This window comes from Prosopis cineraria, unplaced genomic scaffold (genome assembly GCF_029017545.1).
Source record: "Prosopis cineraria cultivar Desert tree isolate PC_DT_omini unplaced genomic scaffold, ASM2901754v1 PC13, whole genome shotgun sequence".
Lineage (NCBI taxonomy): Eukaryota > Viridiplantae > Streptophyta > Magnoliopsida > Fabales > Fabaceae > Prosopis > Prosopis cineraria.
The window spans coordinates 1,697,626-1,717,513 of record NW_026555344.1 but is presented as its reverse complement, the minus strand read 5'-3'; the positions used below and the strand labels follow the sequence as shown (position 1 = coordinate 1,717,513).

At 34.8% G+C, this 19,888-nt stretch overlaps 4 protein-coding genes across 11 annotated transcripts; all 4 read right to left on the bottom strand.

Moving 5' to 3' along the window:
- Positions 1-2,143: 2,143 nt before the first annotated feature.
- LOC129290565 (uncharacterized) lies at positions 2,144-5,612 on the bottom strand. 4 transcript variants are annotated; one of them, XM_054927360.1, is made up of 7 exons: positions 5,497-5,612; positions 5,140-5,292; positions 4,563-4,628; positions 3,844-3,918; positions 3,318-3,447; positions 3,110-3,235; positions 2,144-2,728 (listed from the first exon to the last, which is right to left on the bottom strand). In XM_054927360.1, exons 2-7 carry the CDS (start codon positions 5,283-5,285, stop codon positions 2,585-2,587), a joined length of 687 nt encoding a protein of 228 aa, XP_054783335.1. In that variant the 5' UTR covers positions 5,286-5,292; positions 5,497-5,612; the 3' UTR covers positions 2,144-2,584. The 4 variants fall into 4 exon arrangements, with proteins under 4 accessions (XP_054783335.1, XP_054783336.1, XP_054783338.1 ...); XM_054927361.1 differs by having other exon boundaries at positions 5,470-5,600; XM_054927363.1 differs by having other exon boundaries at positions 5,364-5,585.
- A 935-nt stretch (positions 5,613-6,547) lies between these two features.
- LOC129290357 (uncharacterized) lies at positions 6,548-9,431 on the bottom strand. 2 transcript variants are annotated; one of them, XM_054927106.1, is made up of 5 exons: positions 8,975-9,427; positions 8,333-8,487; positions 8,156-8,222; positions 7,208-7,259; positions 6,548-7,109 (listed from the first exon to the last, which is right to left on the bottom strand). In XM_054927106.1, the coding sequence occupies exons 1-5, from the start codon at positions 9,324-9,326 to the stop codon at positions 6,986-6,988; spliced, it is 750 nt and encodes a 249-aa protein (XP_054783081.1). In that variant the 5' UTR covers positions 9,327-9,427; the 3' UTR covers positions 6,548-6,985. The 2 variants fall into 2 exon arrangements, with proteins under 2 accessions (XP_054783081.1, XP_054783082.1); XM_054927107.1 differs by lacking the exon at positions 8,156-8,222 and having other exon boundaries at positions 8,975-9,431.
- A 551-nt stretch (positions 9,432-9,982) lies between these two features.
- On the bottom strand, positions 9,983-14,226 carry LOC129290356 (sphingoid long-chain bases kinase 2, mitochondrial-like). 2 transcript variants are annotated; one of them, XM_054927103.1, is made up of 13 exons: positions 13,616-14,213; positions 13,333-13,526; positions 13,104-13,180; positions 12,952-13,005; positions 12,790-12,849; positions 12,372-12,449; positions 12,193-12,239; positions 12,045-12,085; positions 11,825-11,909; positions 11,623-11,737; positions 11,364-11,486; positions 11,111-11,211; positions 9,983-10,596 (listed from the first exon to the last, which is right to left on the bottom strand). In XM_054927103.1, the coding sequence occupies exons 2-13, from the start codon at positions 13,469-13,471 to the stop codon at positions 10,467-10,469; spliced, it is 1,050 nt and encodes a 349-aa protein (XP_054783078.1). In that variant the 5' UTR covers positions 13,472-13,526; positions 13,616-14,213; the 3' UTR covers positions 9,983-10,466. The 2 variants fall into 2 exon arrangements, with proteins under 2 accessions (XP_054783078.1, XP_054783080.1); XM_054927105.1 differs by lacking the exon at positions 12,372-12,449 and having other exon boundaries at positions 13,616-14,226.
- Positions 14,227-15,039: 813 nt separating this feature from the next.
- Positions 15,040-19,501, bottom strand: LOC129290355 (uncharacterized). Of its 3 annotated transcripts, XR_008588326.1 has the most exons (11): positions 19,133-19,501; positions 18,313-18,449; positions 18,050-18,223; positions 17,578-17,808; positions 17,377-17,477; positions 17,219-17,291; positions 17,061-17,129; positions 16,871-16,978; positions 16,635-16,727; positions 16,469-16,543; positions 16,249-16,374 (listed from the first exon to the last, which is right to left on the bottom strand). XR_008588326.1 is itself a non-coding variant. In XM_054927102.1 (10 exons), exons 1-10 carry the CDS (start codon positions 19,461-19,463, stop codon positions 15,153-15,155), a joined length of 1,545 nt encoding a protein of 514 aa, XP_054783077.1. In that variant the 5' UTR covers positions 19,464-19,501; the 3' UTR covers positions 15,040-15,152. The 3 variants fall into 3 exon arrangements, 1 of the variants encoding a protein (XP_054783077.1); XM_054927102.1 differs by lacking the exons at positions 16,469-16,543; positions 16,635-16,727 and adding an exon at positions 15,040-15,347; XR_008588325.1 differs by lacking the exon at positions 16,469-16,543.
- Positions 19,502-19,888: the final 387 nt, after the last annotated feature.

Here is a 19,888-nt window from a genome sequence, read left to right as displayed (position 1 = left end):
CTTACGAATTAATTTGATTAACTTGTTTTCTGGGAGATGGCGCGAGACAATGCATGTTTTCGAGAAAGAGAAAGAAAGAGAGAGGATTCATTGGTGATAACGGAGGTTGGTGGGTAAGGAAGGTTTACTTGTGAGAAATGGGAATGAAGGGAATGGAAGGAAGTGTAGGGTTTGAGGCAGTTGAACGGAAGTAGTTGAAATTTAGGTTGGGTTAAGCATGGCCTACAAGATACCTTGGCTTCTCTTCTCTTCATTCCTCCAACACCATGCTATTGCTCATGCTCATGCTCTTGCTCTTCTCACTCTTGAACTTGCCCCAACAACCACCCACCATTCCTTAATTAATTCACTCTCTTCCTTCCATTTCAGGACCCATTCAACTCTACTTTTATTTCATACTTCACACATGCTGAATTTGAATTTGGATACTTGAATAATTTTTCTCTTGTTAAGTTTTTTATAATAAAAATAGCTGGTTTATGTTCTTTTAGAAAGATCCACAAATATGTTGTTTGCCTCTTAGAAAGAAATCATCATTTCAGTGAAAAATCTAATAGTAAATAGAAACAATTATACTTTTGACTTAGGGTGTTTAATTTTATACTCGTTCTAATTGGCCTGGTTCAACTCTAATCATATTAGGATGGATCTTTCTTGATTCAAAAAAATTTGGACGAGTCTTTGCTAGATGGGACGGGAAGGGACGAGGTGAGGGATTTCCCTCAAGACATCCGGTCTTGTCCCAAATATTATATATATATATATATATATTATTTTTTATTTTAAAAATATATATCAAATATATTAATTATATTAATATAAATTATATTTATATTAATTATAATTTCAATATGCGCAAACTAAAACCTTTTATATTGATAATTTTAATGATACAAAGTAAGCAGTATAAGGTAATCTCTTTCTTTATAATGTAATTTGTTCTTATATTTATTTATTTAATAATTTTTGCGTATATCCTATTCTTGTTTTATTTCCAAAGGAATTACTAACATAACAAATATCAACTAAGAAATAAGAATAATGACTTGATATTGTACTTAGTTTGTCTATTGCTATTGCTTTTATAGCTTAGAGATAATTTCTAATTGCTATCATAATATATTATAACTTTAAATTATACAATTGTAATTGTGATTGATATAATTCAATAATTAATTTTAAACTATTGTGATTTATATATTGTGTTGTTTTAGTTTTAAATTTAGCAAGTTACTCCTTCCGTTAAAAAATGTAAGATTTTTTTAATTAAATTTTACTCTTAATAAAGTAGTTACCTACTTTCAAACTAACCTTATCTTTTTATATTTATCCCTATTAAATATTCTACAATAAATATAAAATTATTATCAATAGAGGCACTTTTAAAAAAAATGCAACGATTACGCTTTAAAAAATTAAAAATACCTTACATTTTTAAACATCTAACTCCTTAAAAAATATTCTATATTTTTAAATGGAGGGAGTATGTGATTTAAAATTTTAATAAATGTTGCCATCCAAGCTCTTTTTTTTTTAATATATTATCTACTTAATTAGGATGATAAGACATCTTGATCCCTAATAAAATGAGACAACTTTTAGGATAAAACGAGATATAAAACAAAATTTTAGTATCAATCATTTTTTAAAAATGGAACATGAGATAAGAATGTTTTGATCCCATCCTATGAACACCTTACTTTGGACCACAAAAAAAGGGAGAAAAAAAAAGCTACGCTTCAATTTTTAATATATGTGTAGGGTTTGTAACATACATGATAGCAGTGAAATACAAGTTCGATGAAAAATAATCTATCTATTATTAATTACACCAAATCATGGAATCATTTCAACCATGTATCACTCTCCACAACCATGAGAAATAACATCCATACATAGTTTGTTGTGATAAAATGAAAATAAAGAAAACATTTCAAAACCCAGAAACTATTGTTCAGGCTACTGAAATGCTAGCCCATCTCATCCTATACTACAGGAATGGATTGAGCCAGACGTGTTTACAAGCCCAGTTTAGCATACTGAAAGAGAGAACCCTGCCTGAAACGGACATGTACCATGGGGAAAAGCCCAAAAAAATAAATAAAAACAAGCAATTCAAGTGCAATGGGAAGATAGAAGCAAAAAACACAGCAACATTGACATCTATAAATAAAGCATGAAAAATTAGGATTCTGGAACCCGCATCAAGTCGATGAGCGTCATAAACTATTATTGGTGATGTCCGAACATAAGGATAAATCATAAATATTCAAAAGCCATGCTAGCTCTTTTTTTATATTATTAAATCATGAAGAATAAAATACATAAGATGCAGACGTAAATGAAGTTTTAAACAGGGCACTTCCAGCGTTCAATAACTCAAGGAACGTTTCCAAAATTTGATATGCTCCTTCAACTTGACAAATTGAAACCTTCAATTGCCTCTACATTAGCTCGATCCTCTCTTCGAGATCCTCTATATCCATTCTATCAACTAACTTGCAATGATCTTAACAATTGATACATACAAACCACGGAGCACCAAGAAGCGGAGTCTTGTGTAACTTTGGCATGGCGATCAATATCAGCTGATAATCATCTTGTTCAGAAATTCAGCTTGTTCAGGAAAATACTCCATCAGTTCATCCTTTGTCACCCAAACAAAATCCTCACACTTGCGAATGTTGAACTTGTTTTTGGCAATTACTTGTGACTTGAAGAAGAATTTCTGACAAGATTTCAGCAAAAGAGAAAAGAATGATAAGCACAATTCACAGTGAAAAATAAATGCTGCACGGGACCAACATGAAAAGCTATGCAGTACCACTACACCAAAACAGGGGGAAGACTCCCTTAAAGATGGATGCCAAAAAAAAAAAAAAAAATTGGATTGAATTTAGGAAAAGCCCTGCAAGAATGTAAGGCTGGATTTCTTTTCCAACTCTTCTTGGAAATAGTGCCTCAAATTGTTATAACTTATAATTATATTAAAAAACTTGATAACAAACATCTTAAGAATTGCACTTAATCTTTTCTACTATAAAATTACGTACGGCCACAAGCTAAAAATTACAATACCAAAGTAACGAAAAATTTCCCATAGAGGCACCTTGAAGGATGCAGACCCTGGCGCATCATCTGTAGACTGAAGGACCATATGGCCCATTGGAGCATTTCCAACAAAATAGGTGCTAGATAGATCTCCTATGACTGATTTTAAAGCAGACTCAGCACACTGCGAATTTTTAATAATTATGAGGGGGGAAAGGAAAGGAAATGAATGTAAAAAAAAAAAAGGGTCACATAGCAGCCTCTACCTTCCGTAGTGTCTCCTCTGATTCATAAACTTTTTCCGGAAAATGCCAGACGGGCTTCTCCCCTGGAGCCCCATATGGATTACCTTTCAAAAGAAGGTACAGTCTTCTGTCAAGAGCTCTTTGCAATGACCTAAAAGGTTATAGTTTAAAAATATTCAATAATAATGGACCAAATAATAATAATATCAATAACAAAAATGCGTAATCATGCAACAAGTAATTCATTTTACATGCATATTTTTTTCTTAACAGTTAAAAGACTACGTAAAACAAATGAGTTTCCACATCTTTCAGATTCTCAAATTATACAACCTACTTCCATCTCATTCACCATATGTAAACATTAAAACTTACACACACGAGCATTCTTCATTATCATTCAGATATGTGCAAGCTTGCTCAACATTCAGAAGGATGGGCCTAGAAACTACACATACAGTGGTGCAGTTATATATTCAGTGGTAGAACCCAACTATTAACTTTGCTTTTTAGTCAACCTTACAGATGATGCAACCTTAATGCATACCTTCTGTCATTGTTTTTGTCAGCTTCAGTGACTCGAGGAGCTGGCACATAGTCAATCTGATATTCACCTTTCCCCCTGGATGAAATATAATATTGACATAAAGCCATACAAAACCAAAAAAATTTCTGTAATTTTTCCAGTTATTTATCTCTTAAACGGATGCATGCAAGAAAGAGAGGATATTAGAAGAATATAGAGAAAGAAAGTAAAATAATAAGAACAAGTAGTAACCATATTACCTCAAAATAAGACCAGATGGAAACATACACATTATATTTCAACGAAAAGTTAATAGAATTCATTTTTCAGGTTATAAGAACTATATTGATGCGACAACTAAAGTTTCACTGCACCATAGAAAGTCAAAGGGACAGTCGAGACCAGTAAAACATATTAATAAGATAGCATATACAAAATTATAAACACTTCCCACTCAGAAGCACAATAACACATTATGGCAGTCTCCAAACTGAGTTAGCATGTCCAATTCAATAGCAAAAAGGAAGGGGAACATTAGAACCAAATCAGTTCTTCGATGAATCACAGCATTATAAGTTAATTTTCCCAGTATAAACAAGATGTAGACTTCAATGATGTCACCAAAACTACACCAGGGATTAAGATCATCATAATGAGAAAAACAGGAAATATGAAAATCATATCAAAGCATTGTATTTCAATATCAAGTGCTAAAAACATAAATAAAAACAAATTAATACCTTGCATTAGATCTGTCTAGAAATTCATCAGGATATCTGCGCCGATACTGCTGTTGCCACCGAAACCTAAGCATCCCATTCCCAAAGTTATAATAAATAATAGTTGTTCTAAGACAATCACCAACAGCATTGCCACTTAATAAATGGCACAGAGAATGAAGAAGATCAAAATAACTACAAGCACTGCTACAATCTGTTTTTCAAATATGCTGAGCAAAGTTAACCACGGCACAAACACTCACTTCGTCGCCCAAAAGATTGGAAGAGGCAAGAACGTAACGCTATGTTATATGCATTTTATAGTTCCCTTAATTTGGGTCTGTCAGAATCCAGGCCAGATCTAGGACTATGTCCTAGGAAACAAGTATATCATTTTGTCTTATGTAAGCTAATGCTTAAAATGTCGGCTTTAACACTCTCTTCCCCCATTTCTCCCGCAAAAGAACAACTCTTCCTACGCATTTGCTAGTTTGATCGCTTCATTCACCCCAAAAAAACAAAAAGTAAGAAGCCCAATGCCATTCGCTCTCGCAGTTCGATACACTTTCTGAGATAGCAAATGCAGATGGAAACTTACGAGAATTCTTGAAAGGCATAAACGACGGGGTCGATTTTGGGAACAACCACGGGCAGCCTCTCGAAAAGCACAGAAGCAACGATTTTCTCGGAGCTGGTGCTGAACCCTCGCCTGGTTAAGAAAGGCCGAACCAACGATCTCTGCATCCTTTATCTTATGAACAAAGACAAAGTTCGATCAAACAGCCAAAAATGCATACATGTGGAGAAAGGGAGGGATTATACCCTTTCTTTATTTTAATGAAGAGGAATATAGTCCCTCATTACAGAAATTATAAGCCTTGTAGAAAACGAGCTACTAGTTGCAGAATGAACAGTGAAGAAGGAGCACCAGATGGAGGAGGAGCCACCGCTCTACCTGAAGCCGAAGAGTAACGAGCGACGGCCTTGCTATCGTGACAGTGCGAGTTCGAGGGTTCTCGTTTCGTTGTATTGTATTTTCCCTAAACCATTCTAAGCCTACAGAAGTAACCTCACATGGTTAAGAAAGATTTTTAATTATTCGGTCAAAAGATTTGTTAAAAGATTTTAATAAACTATAAAATATAACAGTTTCTGCTCGGATATTCTCTCATAAAAAGATGATTAGGACTTCTTTAGAATTTCTTTCATAAAGAAATTTCATTAACAACTAATATCAATTTTTTTGTGTGAAAAAACTTGTATTATTTTTAAGTTATAATTATAAATAATATAATATATCTTAAACTTTAGAACTTCTAAAAGCCTTAAAGATCAAATGAGAGGAGGGATTTTGACAAAGTCATGGTTGCCGAGGCAATTAGTATTATGATTAGATGTACACTATTATTTGCTAACAAGCCTCACTGATAATATATAAGACAAGGATTGCAATGTTAATAGTTTGTACTTCACCGTTGGTCAAAAAAACAATTAGTTTGTGCTTCACTGCTTCCTTCATGTTGTGGAAGGTTAGTGGATTTTATGTAACATACTAACTAAAATATAACTTAATATGTATGGAATAAGTTAGGTCAAATCTCTCACAAAGTTGATTAAAAAAATTAAAACCTTAATTTAGTAAATCTACCCCAAACAATAACAACTTGAATTGGATTTAAAGATTGGAATTAAAACAAGTAAAGATTAAATGAAAACTAATATTTTGTGTATTTTATAAAAACTTAGACAAATTTGAAAATGGATAGAAAGTGTAATTAAAATGAAATGTTATGATTTTTCTAGACACATGAACTCCCTTTCTTATCCTTACTCTAATTAAGTTTCTCTTTAACCCCAATTAATTTTAAAGATATCCTAGTAATCACAAGAAATTAACCCTCTTAGATTTTTAAGACTAACTAGAACTCTAAATTATTCCTTAGAACTAATTGTACTCACAGATGACCAATTAATCATGAAGTTAATTACCAATTTCAACTCTTACCTTAACCAAATGAGACTTCAAATTCATTTTAAAATGGAATGGTGCAGCATGAATTTACAATATCAAGTCACATGGCTGTTGATGTCAGCCATATAGCTCTCCTCCTACCTACTTTACTCAACTGAGCCAAATACTTACAGTGAATTCCTACAATCCGGGTGTCATATCAAGTAACAACTATACAACAGACCACAAAAACAACTGTACTATACTAGTTTGTTAGAGGATTTAAACAATAAATCTCAGCTTCTTCCTATGCTTCAAGGTTTATTCTTTTCCAAGATAATGCATGCCAAAAGAAACAGCCAACTTGTATTTCAACTCAGCAAGAGATCCGTATCAGATTACATAAAATTCTGCTGGATTCTCATGACCGTCCGAACTTGCAACTAGTGGAGGTATTGTAGGGACTTTGATGCAGATACAAAGCTTTGTTTATCTAGAGCTTCCCCTGTATATCTTTCAACCACCTATTCACCTGATCTCTTATGCCAAATCCACTGCTAGGCTTTAGAATTTGCCTAAATAAAGCCATTTTCGGAACATTCCAGTGCTCCACATGTCTGAAGAATTTGCAGACGTGATGTGAATGTTATGTGGGTAGAAACTAGAAAGCAAAGTGGTCATGTCAGGCTTGACACTAATTAACCATTTCACGTACCTGCAAACTCTTCCAGATTGTGCATCAAAATAGTATTCTGTATATCCCGTTGCTGCAGTTTAAATGAACATGGTCAATTTCATGGCACATCAGTTAGATTAGAGTAGACTCATTCTTCCCAATCACTGTGGCATAAGCACATTTGGTCGAGACAACTAATTGAATTGAGTAGGCATGATTTCTCAAGCATTGTCTTAGATGAAGCACCTTATTCATAACATATAGTGTGGTTTGCTATAGATTCTATATTTTACATTGATATTGATTCCATTAAAAATCATGAACCTGTACTCATATCCTTTCCAGTTGTGCAAATATTACAGCAACCTCCCTTCACTTTTCATAAACATTAAGTCTTTCTCTTGGTGATTTGTAGTTTTGTACAACATTGAAATTGAATTAGGCTACTAGGAGCTAGGTTGCATAGATACGGGTATGAATCCCTGATACGATACAACATGATACGGTAATACGGCAAATTTTCAAAATTTTAGGATATAAATACAAAAATATTTATAATATATATTTCAACATTTTATGATATAGGTATATGTATTTTGATTTTCAAACGAGAATTTCTAAAATAATATAAGGATATTTATAGCAATCAACTAAAATATTAAGTGTTTTATCAAATTTTTAAGTGATATAACAAAATATTATTAGAAAAGAATTATATTATAAATGTTAAAATATGGGATATGCATGCAGAAGTATCTTACAAGTATTGTATTGGATACATATCGAATACGAATACATTTACTTTTTTAAAATATCCGTGCTTCATAGACTGCGAGTTTCTAGATGAAGCTGAAATGTAAATCACTCAGAGAGAATAGAAAGTTCAAGTAAAACACAAATATTCTATGGCAAGATTAAACCGACAAGTAGACAGCCTTTGGGCCTTCAGTGGTTTGGTTCAGTCGCTGGAAAGCAAGAAAGGTATACCAGAAAGAATGGGTCTCCAAGGAAACGATAAAATACAGCTGAATCGCCAGTGGCCAATTCCCTTATCCTGTAAATAAACCAGACATGCAGATCCATAATATGCCCGTTGGCTCAACGGGCCACTTGCAAAACTTGAGTTTGTGAAAGCAGTACTGAAGTCTCAGAGGTGGATCTCACCTCAAAGTCTTCCCACTTCATAAGCTTCATACTGGACTTTACAAGCAGTGATCCAAAATTAGTGCAGTTCCTTTTGAAACGTTGAAGCCCTTTGAAGGAGCCAGCTGGATCAGCAAATTCACAATCCTCTTCATAAGCATTCAAAGTGAGGTTTCCTGAGGGTGAAGAAGACCAGGTTAACAAAGTAAAATACCCATAAAAAGTATATGAAATCACTGGCCAGAATATATTGAAACATATGCTTCGGATTATGTTTGAGTTTATGGGAGCAGTCACTAGAGGTTGCTATGTTTGATGTGTCATAGGAAGTACACTTCAACTTTATGTAAGCATGTAACACAATTTGTACTTCTACGGAGTCTTGAGAGAATTGCTGGCTTTTCTGTTGGAGTTTTTGAGTAAGCAGCAACTTGTACAACTCTTCACATGCCAGGGATTCAGGACAAACTCAATTATTGGTTAAACCAATTTGACTGAAAGAAGCCAAAACTACATAAAAGATAGTGTATGACAATAGACCATGTAAAGTATCTTAATATAGGATGCAAAATATCTTTGAGGGAGCCAATTCATAGAACCAATCATCTTTCAGGAACTCTAATTAGGAATAAACTTAAACAAACAAACTGCGTCAGGGCAAACCTGTGACGAAGTAAGACTTTTCAAAGTCCTCTTTGATGGTTGCCACAATCGCAGCGCGATCAACTGCACCTGAACCATCTCCGGCGAGCTCAAGGGTTCTCTCGGGAGCTTCCTCAATTGAAGGTGAACGGAAAACAGAAGCAGCAACACCCAGAAGTTCAGAACTATACCATGCTATCTTGAGAAGTGCATTTTGGGGTTTGGGATCTTTTTTTGTCGAGGAATTGGTGGTTGGGTTTCCTCCATTGCAACGCACTCTATACGTTTTGCCGGGGGATTTCGATGGAAAGATCAAAGTATGATGGGAATTTAGGTGAGCACAAATGGAAGCTACGGAGGCAATAGTTGCCATGTGAGAAGCTCATGAGACAACAGTTAGTCGCGCGGTTTGTTTAAAAATCTGAACTTTCTGGCTTCTAAATAATTGATGGCCACAGAAAACAAGGGAATAATTTTTCTGGATGAAAATTTGGAGAGAACGGCTGTCTAATTTTGCAATTCGGCCTCGTTCTTAAAGTGAAAATTGATTGCCACTGTCAAAAAAAAAAAAAAAAAGATCGCCAGAGCATGTTTTACTTTTATGTTAAAACTTAAAAACCGCCAAAAGTAAAAACTTTTGTAAGACTAATCTTGCGCCAGAAGCCCCGAACTATACCATTTTGACAAAATTATTGTTTAGGATTTAATAGTTTTTATATAATTAATTGAGCTCGTAAAATAAAATTGCACGAATTTAAAAAGCATCAAAAACTAGAAAAATTATGGGATTGGGAGAGACAATAGCATAGAAATTTCAGGCTTGATATAATGATTCATACAATGATATAATTTATAAATAATCACCAGTATAAAGTATAAAAATTTAGAAGAGAACATTTTGGACTCCATACAAATACATGGAATCATTATAATTTATAGCTGAAAGAAAAACGTGTTAAGTTCTTTAAGTGAATGGTATGGTATACGATGCATCATTTATATTAGGTGGATTTAAAAATAAATACCGAATTATAAAGTATAAAACAATACATAGAAAGAAAAATTACAGTCATAAGTATCCAGAGACCGTTCAAAATTAAATCCTATTCTTGTGCAACCTCTGCAGATCATCTTTATGCAAAAACAATTCTGAATTCCTTTCCTAAAATAAAAAAGGGTAACGGTTCTGAAAGTGAAAACTAACAAATAAACAAGCACCCGGCCCCAAGCTGTGCCGTTTGCAAAAACGTATTCCCCTCCTAAAATATTGTAAATAGCAAGCTTCAAGGACTACAAACGTATTTGACTGGCGAATCACAACAGCACTATCTCATCATGAAAAGCATATCACGTTCTGAGTTATCTTCCCCCTCCCTGCTTGTTGCCAGTTCTGACGTTGTAGCCAACAATTAAAAGACGGCAGAGGAGAACTCATTACCTTGTTCCCCTTCATTCTCTCTGAGAAATTCTGTATATTACAGTGACATTCCGCAGTTCTCTCCTTTTGTTTGATTCAACATATCATCTCGATAACAGCAGGAAGAACACGAATTTTTCTGGGAAGGAACCCCAGATATTCCCCATCAGATTGAATATATACCCCACCCTTCCCTGAAATGTCCTCCACCTCTATAGAGTGCACCCTACAACACAAAAATCATCATGAATGATTATCATCACCAATTGTTAGTTTGGCATTACATTAAATAAGAAAATAAACGTTAAGCAAAATAGAGATGAAGAAAACAGTTTAGTTTCGCTGGACAAGATAGTATGTTCACTAATTATTATGAGAAACAAACACAATAAATGCCATCTGATACTCCAGAGTTAAGCTGCATATTTTATCACCCTAACATCCAAAACAGTCTGCTCATTAATGATGCTCAGACATCCAAATTTCATGAATCGTTGTCATCATAATTGTCATAATAAAGTCATGACATGTGAAAGACCAAGTTATGGTAGTCAGCTAGCAGGGTAGATTCTTTTTTTTAACCAGTTAACTTCACAATGAGAGAGCCCTTTTGTCATACTAAATCATTCTTGATTCGAAAGACAGTTTCAAAAAGTTCATATTATGAGCGGCCATCCACAAACTAATGAGGTCTTGAAGATTGAACAATTGTATGATGCGTTCTCCGGAAAAGGTGTTACCTTCTCGAAGATACATTTTTTACGGACAAATGTGTACCATTGTACAGTTTGTGTAATTTGAGGATGAAATCATACCACTTGAAGTTTTGAAGAATAACAACCTGAAGAATTTGGAAACCAAAAAAATCTGTCAACTTCAAGTTATTAAAAAAATAGAGGAGAATGCGCAGGATAAAGGAGCCCTTTTAGCCAGCAGATTTTTTAAAAAAGATGCTAATATTCATCAAGGAGATTTTAGGAAAAGGCGTTTCACCTCAAGATTTCCACTATGTGGATCAGCATTTGGTGTAATTTTCATGCCGCCACCAAAGTATTTTGCATTTCCAATGCAAAGGGCTGTAACTTGAGGACATGTCTCCCCGTCACCTTCATTCACCTACCAATTTTACATGCAAAACTTATGTAAGCTTTTTCATGCATTAATATAAAGCCTAAATACAAGAATATGGAGGATGTCTTTCAACTAGTTGCTTTGACATTCATAGCAACACAAATTAATATGTTACACTGACTTTGATTCTCAAATCCTGGTTATGATGCCCCATAAAGGCTTGCAATGCGCCAATGACATAGCATAGTTTACCAAATCTCTTGTACCTAGAAGCATAAAAACCTGCCTTAGCACTCCTGCAAAATTTTGCAAGGCATGTCTTTAGATAATGATCTGAATCATGACTCCTGAGGTTCAATCTTGAATTTTCAAGTTATCCTTACAAATGAATGTCAGCAACATTTATGAAGTAGTGATCTTCTCCATTTTCTCCAGTGATGACACCAACATCTATCCTTGATCTCACCCCTAAAGAACTCCCACGTTAGCATTTCTAAAAGAGAAATCAAAAGCAAACACAGTAACAGGTTTTGCAGCAAGATCTGCCAATCAGGAACAATAACATGACTTGAATAGCCCAAAAAGGTAAATGAAGATCAACACCTTTAGAAATGCGTTCAATGGCTTCGTAAGGATCATTTTTCCTGGAAAAGGAAACAGATGTATCCATTCCAATCAATTCTCTCAAGGTTATATGCTCCATACAGATTAGAGATTAAAGATGAAATAAGACAAAGAAACTATAACTTACCACCCAAATGTTCTTGCAAAATCAGAACCAGTACCCAGGGGAATGAGCTGTACAAAGGCAGAACATAGTTATATCTTCTGCTGAGAAATCCAATCAGAAGATGTGTTACAGATGACTAAGTCTAAGACCATATGCATGCGTTTCAATGAGAATATTGTATTACAATGACAAGAACTCACACCAAGAGCAGTTGAATGTGAAGGCTCTTTAACATGACTGGCAACAGGCTTTCCAGCCCAGAAGAAACCATTAACAACCTGCTTAAGTCGTAGTGAGTGAAGAGAATTCTATCAAATCAAATTCTACGAGATAACAAGGATGTTGAAATTCCAGAAACAGTGGTGCAGAATACCATCTAAATATTAGCAACCCAATGAAAAGATTTTAGAACAGACCAATTCAGACAAGACAAATTACAAAATGATTTTGCTTCCGACCCTGATTGTGTAGTAATTTGAATGAATGACAAGCAATCCATCGATTTAGATCATCAGTCTACATACTCAAGTTAAACATACAGAAAACAAAAGAGGGGGGCTGACGCTAAAGAAACTCGTATAGAAGGAAAAAAAGAAAGCATGCAGAAAACGTTAGCACCTCATGAAGAGTTCCATCACCTCCGACCGCAACGACTGCATCAGCCCCCTCCCGTATAGCCTGCATAGTATAGTATGACATCAACAAAAAGAAATAACTCAGCAGAGACAATACAGTAAAATCAATTAATTTCATTTCCAAGCATTAATCATTTAAACTAACCTCTCTCGTAATGTCAATAGCATGGCAAGGACCTGAAGTTAAGGATTCGCATATCTATCAAAACCAAAATGCAAAAACACGTGAATTAATGAATTAAAACAAAAATGAAAGACTCTGCATTTGCAGACTTCATCAACGGAGGGGGAACTCACATTGCATTCTTTACCAAAGCGTGACTGTAGATATGGAAGAAGCTGCTTCCACTCTTTACCCGTCCGACCATTAGCGCCTTCACCGAAGCCCCAGTATCAAAAATTCAAATCCAACGGCCGGCATCAAGTTTATATCTCATTAAGGAAAATGGGTATTTATTTCCCACCAAATTTGCCCGGCAGCCAAACAGAGAGAATGAAATGGAGACGGAGGGGAAGAAAAACTAACCTCGAGGATTGACGACAAACACGAGGTCGCGTTGTCGTGACGAGGAGGAGGAACCAACCCCACGGAAGCGTTCCGAGGAGAGATCCGGGGCCATTGGCGGGAGCTCTGATCTGAAAAGCGAGGGTTTAGCCATGGGCATTCCGCTTCCCAATGCCGCAACCTGACTCTGAAAATAGTCGCTTCGAAGACGAAAACTATGACACCCATGTGTCAGTGAAAGAAAATATATCCAACAATTATTAATTAGTATTACTATTACGATTAGAATTACATCACAACTAACTTTTACTAATTTTGAAGGGGATGATATCCGATAAACCGCAAATCTTCATTCATATCATGGCTCTTGCAAGAGTTCTGCTTTGCCTTTGCGTTTGGATTCTTCAAGCAATCGATCTCTAAGGAGAGAGAAGATACGAGTAACGATGCAGAGGCAACGCCTTGAATGCGGGGGTAGCAGTTACTAACGATGAGGATATAGGAAACAGGGAACACACGTCAGCGAGTCCTTCCATTGATATTGCAGTTCGGACATTAAATTAACAAATTAATTTAACAATAACAAATTTGGTGGATACAAGATTTGCATTTGCCCAAACAAGTGAAGTGGGCAACATGACTGCATTGCTCAAACCACCCGATTAGTTATATTCATTAACCCATGGTTAATATATATATATATATATATAAAGTTCATGGTTTTGAAGATTTATGTGCAATAACTTTCCAAATCCCATTGTTAAATGTTAATACCAGGACCCGAATAATTTATACTTCCTCCCTTCCAAAAAATATGACAATTTTTTTTATTAATGTTGGTCTAAAATATAAGATACTTTTTAAAAATTGATAACATTAAATTCTTTCTCACAAATGTCCTTATTAATTACATTGTAAAAAGAAATTAAATGCAATTAAGATAAATTGATTTTAATTGGATATTAATCTTGAAAATAGAGATAATTTTTACAATTTTAATGATGCAGATCACTTTTATCTATTTTTCTTAATTCTTATAAAGCAATTAAAAATGTCTTGTTTTTAAACTGAAATAATAGCACTTTCATTTTTTACTTTTCTTTCTTTGGTTTTTGGAACCGTGAGAGGCCTTACCGAGTGAGTTCTGAAATTTAACTACAGTAACTTAAACTTTTGAATAGTAGAATAAAAAAGAAACCGCAATCCACGTCAGTCCAACATACCCATTAGATGCAAATCTTCAACTTTACACGGGCAGACAGCACTATCAAAGATCAAAGATAAGCAATAATTTGCGTAATAATGCGACGCTCATTTCTTTCCTTAGCCTTAAAGTCTTTCCAAGTCTATTTTATTTTAAATTTGTGAAGATCTTAATTCTTAAGCTGAGAAACTTCCATGACAAACCAGAAGAATTTAATTCATAAAGATTTTATGTATGTTGATGAGTACTTTTTTCACTACATTAAAAGGGTTCAAATTATAGTCACTATTCACATTCCATTTTTATCACTTTTTTTTTTAATCACTTGAATTACTTCCAAATTGTCTAAACAAATTACTTATCTGTGACATAATATTTAAAGTGATTTTTGTTTCTTTTTTCCCCTCCACTTTTAATTATTAGTCTCAAATCTAAATTCCAAGAAATATACCTGCCGGAAGTCGATTCTTGTGCAGATCTGGTCAGCTCATAAGGAAAAAGGACAAAATGAATGAGATAACATGTCACATCAACACCAAATTGTGTTTCATTTTTTTATAAGCCATAGATTAGCTGGGAAGTCTAGAGATCTCAAGGCCAGAAAAGGAGGAGGAAGGAAGGAACTAAAACATAAAGGTCAGAACAGAGGCTTTTTACCATTTAACATATCCAATAAATGATCAAGAACTTGGCTCCCTCCATCACGCAGGCCTGAATGCATAAATTCGTTAGTTATCCAAAGCCTAATCCCTGCTATTTGAGAAGCTGTTTCCATGGCCAGCTTAAAATTCACATACAAGTCTTCATAATAAACAGCTGCTGCAACAGGTACCTGCCCCAACATCGATCCAAAAACATTAAGTAATTAGCAACAGAGAAATTTAACACGATCCTTTGCAAACAACAAAAAAAGTTACGCAATTTTCAGGGGACTTGGGGACTCTAACGTGCCTGCGTCTAATGCCTTTTGTAATCATGCAATCATAAGTACCACTTGTATTAGTAACATGCATCTTGGTACAAGTCTAGCTGTAATTAATGTCTCTGCATCCTTTCTCCTTCCTTACATTAATAATGAAAGGTGGTATCATATTTTCATAGTTAATATAGAACATGATCATTTATGGTAAAACTGAACATTTATGTCTGCAATTTGGAAAGTATTTCCAACTAATTGTGAGCCAAAAAAATCATTTTTCCTAACTTATACAATAACTTGGCTCATGATTAAAAATTTGGAATTGGATAATTAGATACAGTAAACATTGGCTGTTCAGCCGGAAAGTGGAACAAAAAGAATCCCAAAAATGCATATCGATAGAATGCCAAGCTAATAATACTATGCTCAAATCCGTCTGTGTGTAAACTTGTTTGTCTGCATACCAAAACTGCCAACCATTTTAACAATGAGAAAGCGTTTGAAACTGGATTATATAGATAAAATATAATTCCTGTGAGATTTTTTTATGTTACAAGGAGTACACTCCGCCAACAATAAAGATTATTTTTCTTGAGGTACTGAAGGCAAAGAGTAGACCTTTCCTAAGTTGCTACATACATAAGAATTGAGATTCAAACCCCAACAACTTACTTAAATGACAAAAAACCCTGCCACTCACGCCAATTTTAGTTGATAATTCCCGTTAGATTTTAGATAGAAAGATTTGACTAAATTTGAGATTCCAATACACTATTACATATCTAAACAAACTGCTAAAGTAAAAGCAGCAAACCTTGTTGTTATTCAGCACCTCAGTGTCATATAGTCGAGGCCAATCCTTCTTCTCTGCCAGTTTATTAGCTACATCTTTGAATGGTTTCAAAGCATGAATCTCATCAAACATCCACGGGAAAATCATCTGTAAATGAAAATAAGCATGGTCAACACGTGATTCTGGTAAAAAGAAAGTAAAGAAATAAACACATAAGCATTTGATTTATGTATTTTAATACCTTCAACTCTGAAAAATGGAAAGTATTGCCATTCAATAGGAAAACAAATGCCATGTATTACAGTTCATATTCAACCTATTCATACCCATTGAATCAAAAAAAAACTCAGATAGATGACAAGTCATGAAGGGCATGAATTATTTATATAAAAGATCCGTGAATTTACGGTAGTCCAAGTGAGGGCACAGGCCTGAAGCTATAACTTAGCGTGTCTCTCTGTGTGATCTTATGGTTCGAGTAAAACCCAATGTTGAATTCCCTTCAATTAAGGTAAAGTAGAAAAATCAAATTTTAGAAATCAAAGTTCAAAGAAACATTCTCAATAGCATTGAATTAACCATGATGCATGCATTAAAGATGCTTCCATATGGCAAAGAAAATTATATTTATTTTACATCTTACCTCTCCTGTGAAAAGTACAGGGCAGCCTTCTCTTGCAGCTTTAATAGCATCAAACTTGCTTTCATACTCTGTCCTTATTCTGTTAGCAGACCACCTACTAGGAGCACCCTACAGAGAGATAAAGATTGAGAATCAGATATCAAAGAAAACCATAGATTAAGAGTTTAAAAAAAAAAAATATGACGTCCACCTGACAATAGATGGGTTCGTGCAGGAGGGCATACAGGGGATTTGTATCAAAATCCAACCACTTCTCAAACTGCATATATGAAAAACTGGATGTTGATCTTCATAGTGAAACTTGAAATCCAGGATTCAAAATTTTATATCAAGAGATTAATTGCTTACAGAACTTAAGAAGTTGTAGCTGATCCTCTTAGGTGCTCCTGGAACTAAAATGGGATCCCACATTCTTTCAAACCTATAAAGTATACAGGTTAGCCAGTAACATAATGGAAAGATTAATTTGTCAGCTCAAGATAATTGAAAAGGTAATGTTTTCATACAAATAATGCATGCGCTCAAAACCAGCTCCAGATCCCAGGCCAGAAAGACCAAGAGTCTGGAGTCCTCTGGGGGTTAAGATGCCACCAGATGGAAGCGTCACCTATACAAAGAAAGAAGGTAATAAGCATCTGAAAGAAACTTTGCATATATTTTTCTCCGCTTCAACAACAATAAGAAAGTCCAATGAGGCAGATACTTGCCCCTCCCATTTCAGCTAAATAATTAACCAGCTCTTGAACACTTTTGATATCCTGAGGATATCTGTTGTAGTACTTGTCATTTTGACGTATAACTTGCTCAAAGCATGCCCTGTATACAGAATCTGCAGTACAACCATCTCCAATTGGAGGAATTCCTCCTGTTAGAAGTACTTGTTTCAGTCCCTGCGGTGCAAAACTCAAATATGTGACTCCACAAAAGCCACCAAAGCTCTGCAATAGTTGCAAGGATACAAGAGGAAGAAAGAGTAAGAAATTATTGGATACTAAGGTCATATTTGTTTCAATATTGCAAAAGCAAATCAAACCAAATGACCATAAAACAATTATGTAAAACATGAATGTTACAGCAGGATCAATTTAGGATGAAAATGAAAAAGAAACGACATTCCAAACCAGTTAGGCCTAATCACTCATTCACATGAACACCAATAGGAAACAGTGATGTGAATACCTGCCCTAAAACTGTCCAAGGCCCTGCATCTGGAACAAGGTGCACTCTAATAAACTCTGCATCATTTACTATATTATCAGCTCGGAAATGTCTCAAGTAGTCAGCTAATTCATCTGCAGACTTAAATTGTGACATTGATGACACTGTCAAGGGAGTAGATAAGCCTGTTCCTCTCTGTAAAAACATGCATAGGTAATTAAATGAGTGATAGACTGAAACTTCATAGGACCAAGAGGATGATACAAAAGTCTAGCAAATCATGCCTGATCCATTAAGATGACACGAAAATCTTCACAAGCTTTATGAATCCATCCACTGGATTCAGTTGGTCGCAGACACTCAAACCCAGGTCCACCTTGCAAATATAGCAGGTATGGCAATGTTTGTTCTTCTTTGCCAGCTGTGACAACAGAAATGCATTTTTCAGAACAAATTATTTGGACTTCCTACCCTGTCCTGAGGGTCTCAATCATCTTTTTGACCCAAACGATACGATGTCATTTCTCACGATTATAGAGTTCCAGTTTAAGCATTTACTCTGAGGAGGAGGAAAACGAAGACTACGCATGATCAATTTCTTCAAAGTGCAAATTCTAAAGGTAGAGTAGTGACATGAGATGAGAATAAAATTCTTCATATGTTAAGCTAGCCGCACAGTAGTATAATTTGTATGTGTATGGCCAGCAAGCACATCATAAGAATTCTACACTGTTGAGTCAGCTCCCTAACACTCGGTTAGTTGATTCTCGATCCAAAAGAATATTTGGGATCGGAATCTGGATTCACAACTTAAAAGTAATGTTCCTGGGATAACTTCGTCTTACACGATCATTCACCCCAGGCCCCAAGATTTTGTTTTCCCCATTAAGTTTACAAAAACAAAAAAAAAAACAAAAACAAAAACAAAATAAATGAACAAGGCAACCAAAAAAAGTTGACTGAAAATTTGCTATAATCTCTATAACATAAGATCCACAAGATCAACTAACTGAAGATGAATGCAACTAAAGTCGATTATTTTGTTTGCACCAATCGAAAACATTTTTTTAATCAGAAGTGAAACAATTTTGTCGTATACGATACCTGCAACGACTTCACGAGCAAAGACGGATATCTTGGGAGAGGAATGAAGATGGAGAGTGTGGTCCAGCGGTACAGCAAATCGATGATCACGAAGCCGAAGCTCCGGCACGGGGTACCAGTTGCCGGAGACATGCTCCGATTTAGAGTCTGAGAGTGTAGAATTTTCTGCGTTCATCACAGAGACGATATAGAGTGACCTCCGGTGAGAATGTAAGAAAGAATGCTTAGGGAAGGTAAGATTTTGAATTAGCGACTGAGCAGCAGGTGATGGAGCAAGAGAACGATAATGCAGTGAGCACAGCGTTGAAGCTGGCGCGTAGAATACATACATTTGTGTCGCGAGTGTGATCGCGGCAAACCGTAAGATAATAAAATTTTGGGAGAATATGACATCTGGTAAAGACCTACAGATCCGATTCTTCTTAAAATAAAAAATTTATTTATTGATTATTAATATTTACTTATTAACAATTTTTTATGAAATTAAATTGCTTCCAATGTTTTTTTATATTTTTTAAAAATAATTATTATTAATTGTTCATCCATGCATATTGCAAAACAAGATCACTCACTGCTAATATTCATGTAATTTTTTATTGCCTTTTTTCATTTAACTGTTCGTCAAAGCAAAATAAAATCACTCTTAATATTCGCGGAATTTTTTATTTAGTATACAGTTGAGCATTATCAGCTTGAAAGTAACTCTTTTAAAAATATCTTAAAAAACTATTTTATTTATAAATCATGAGTTATGTT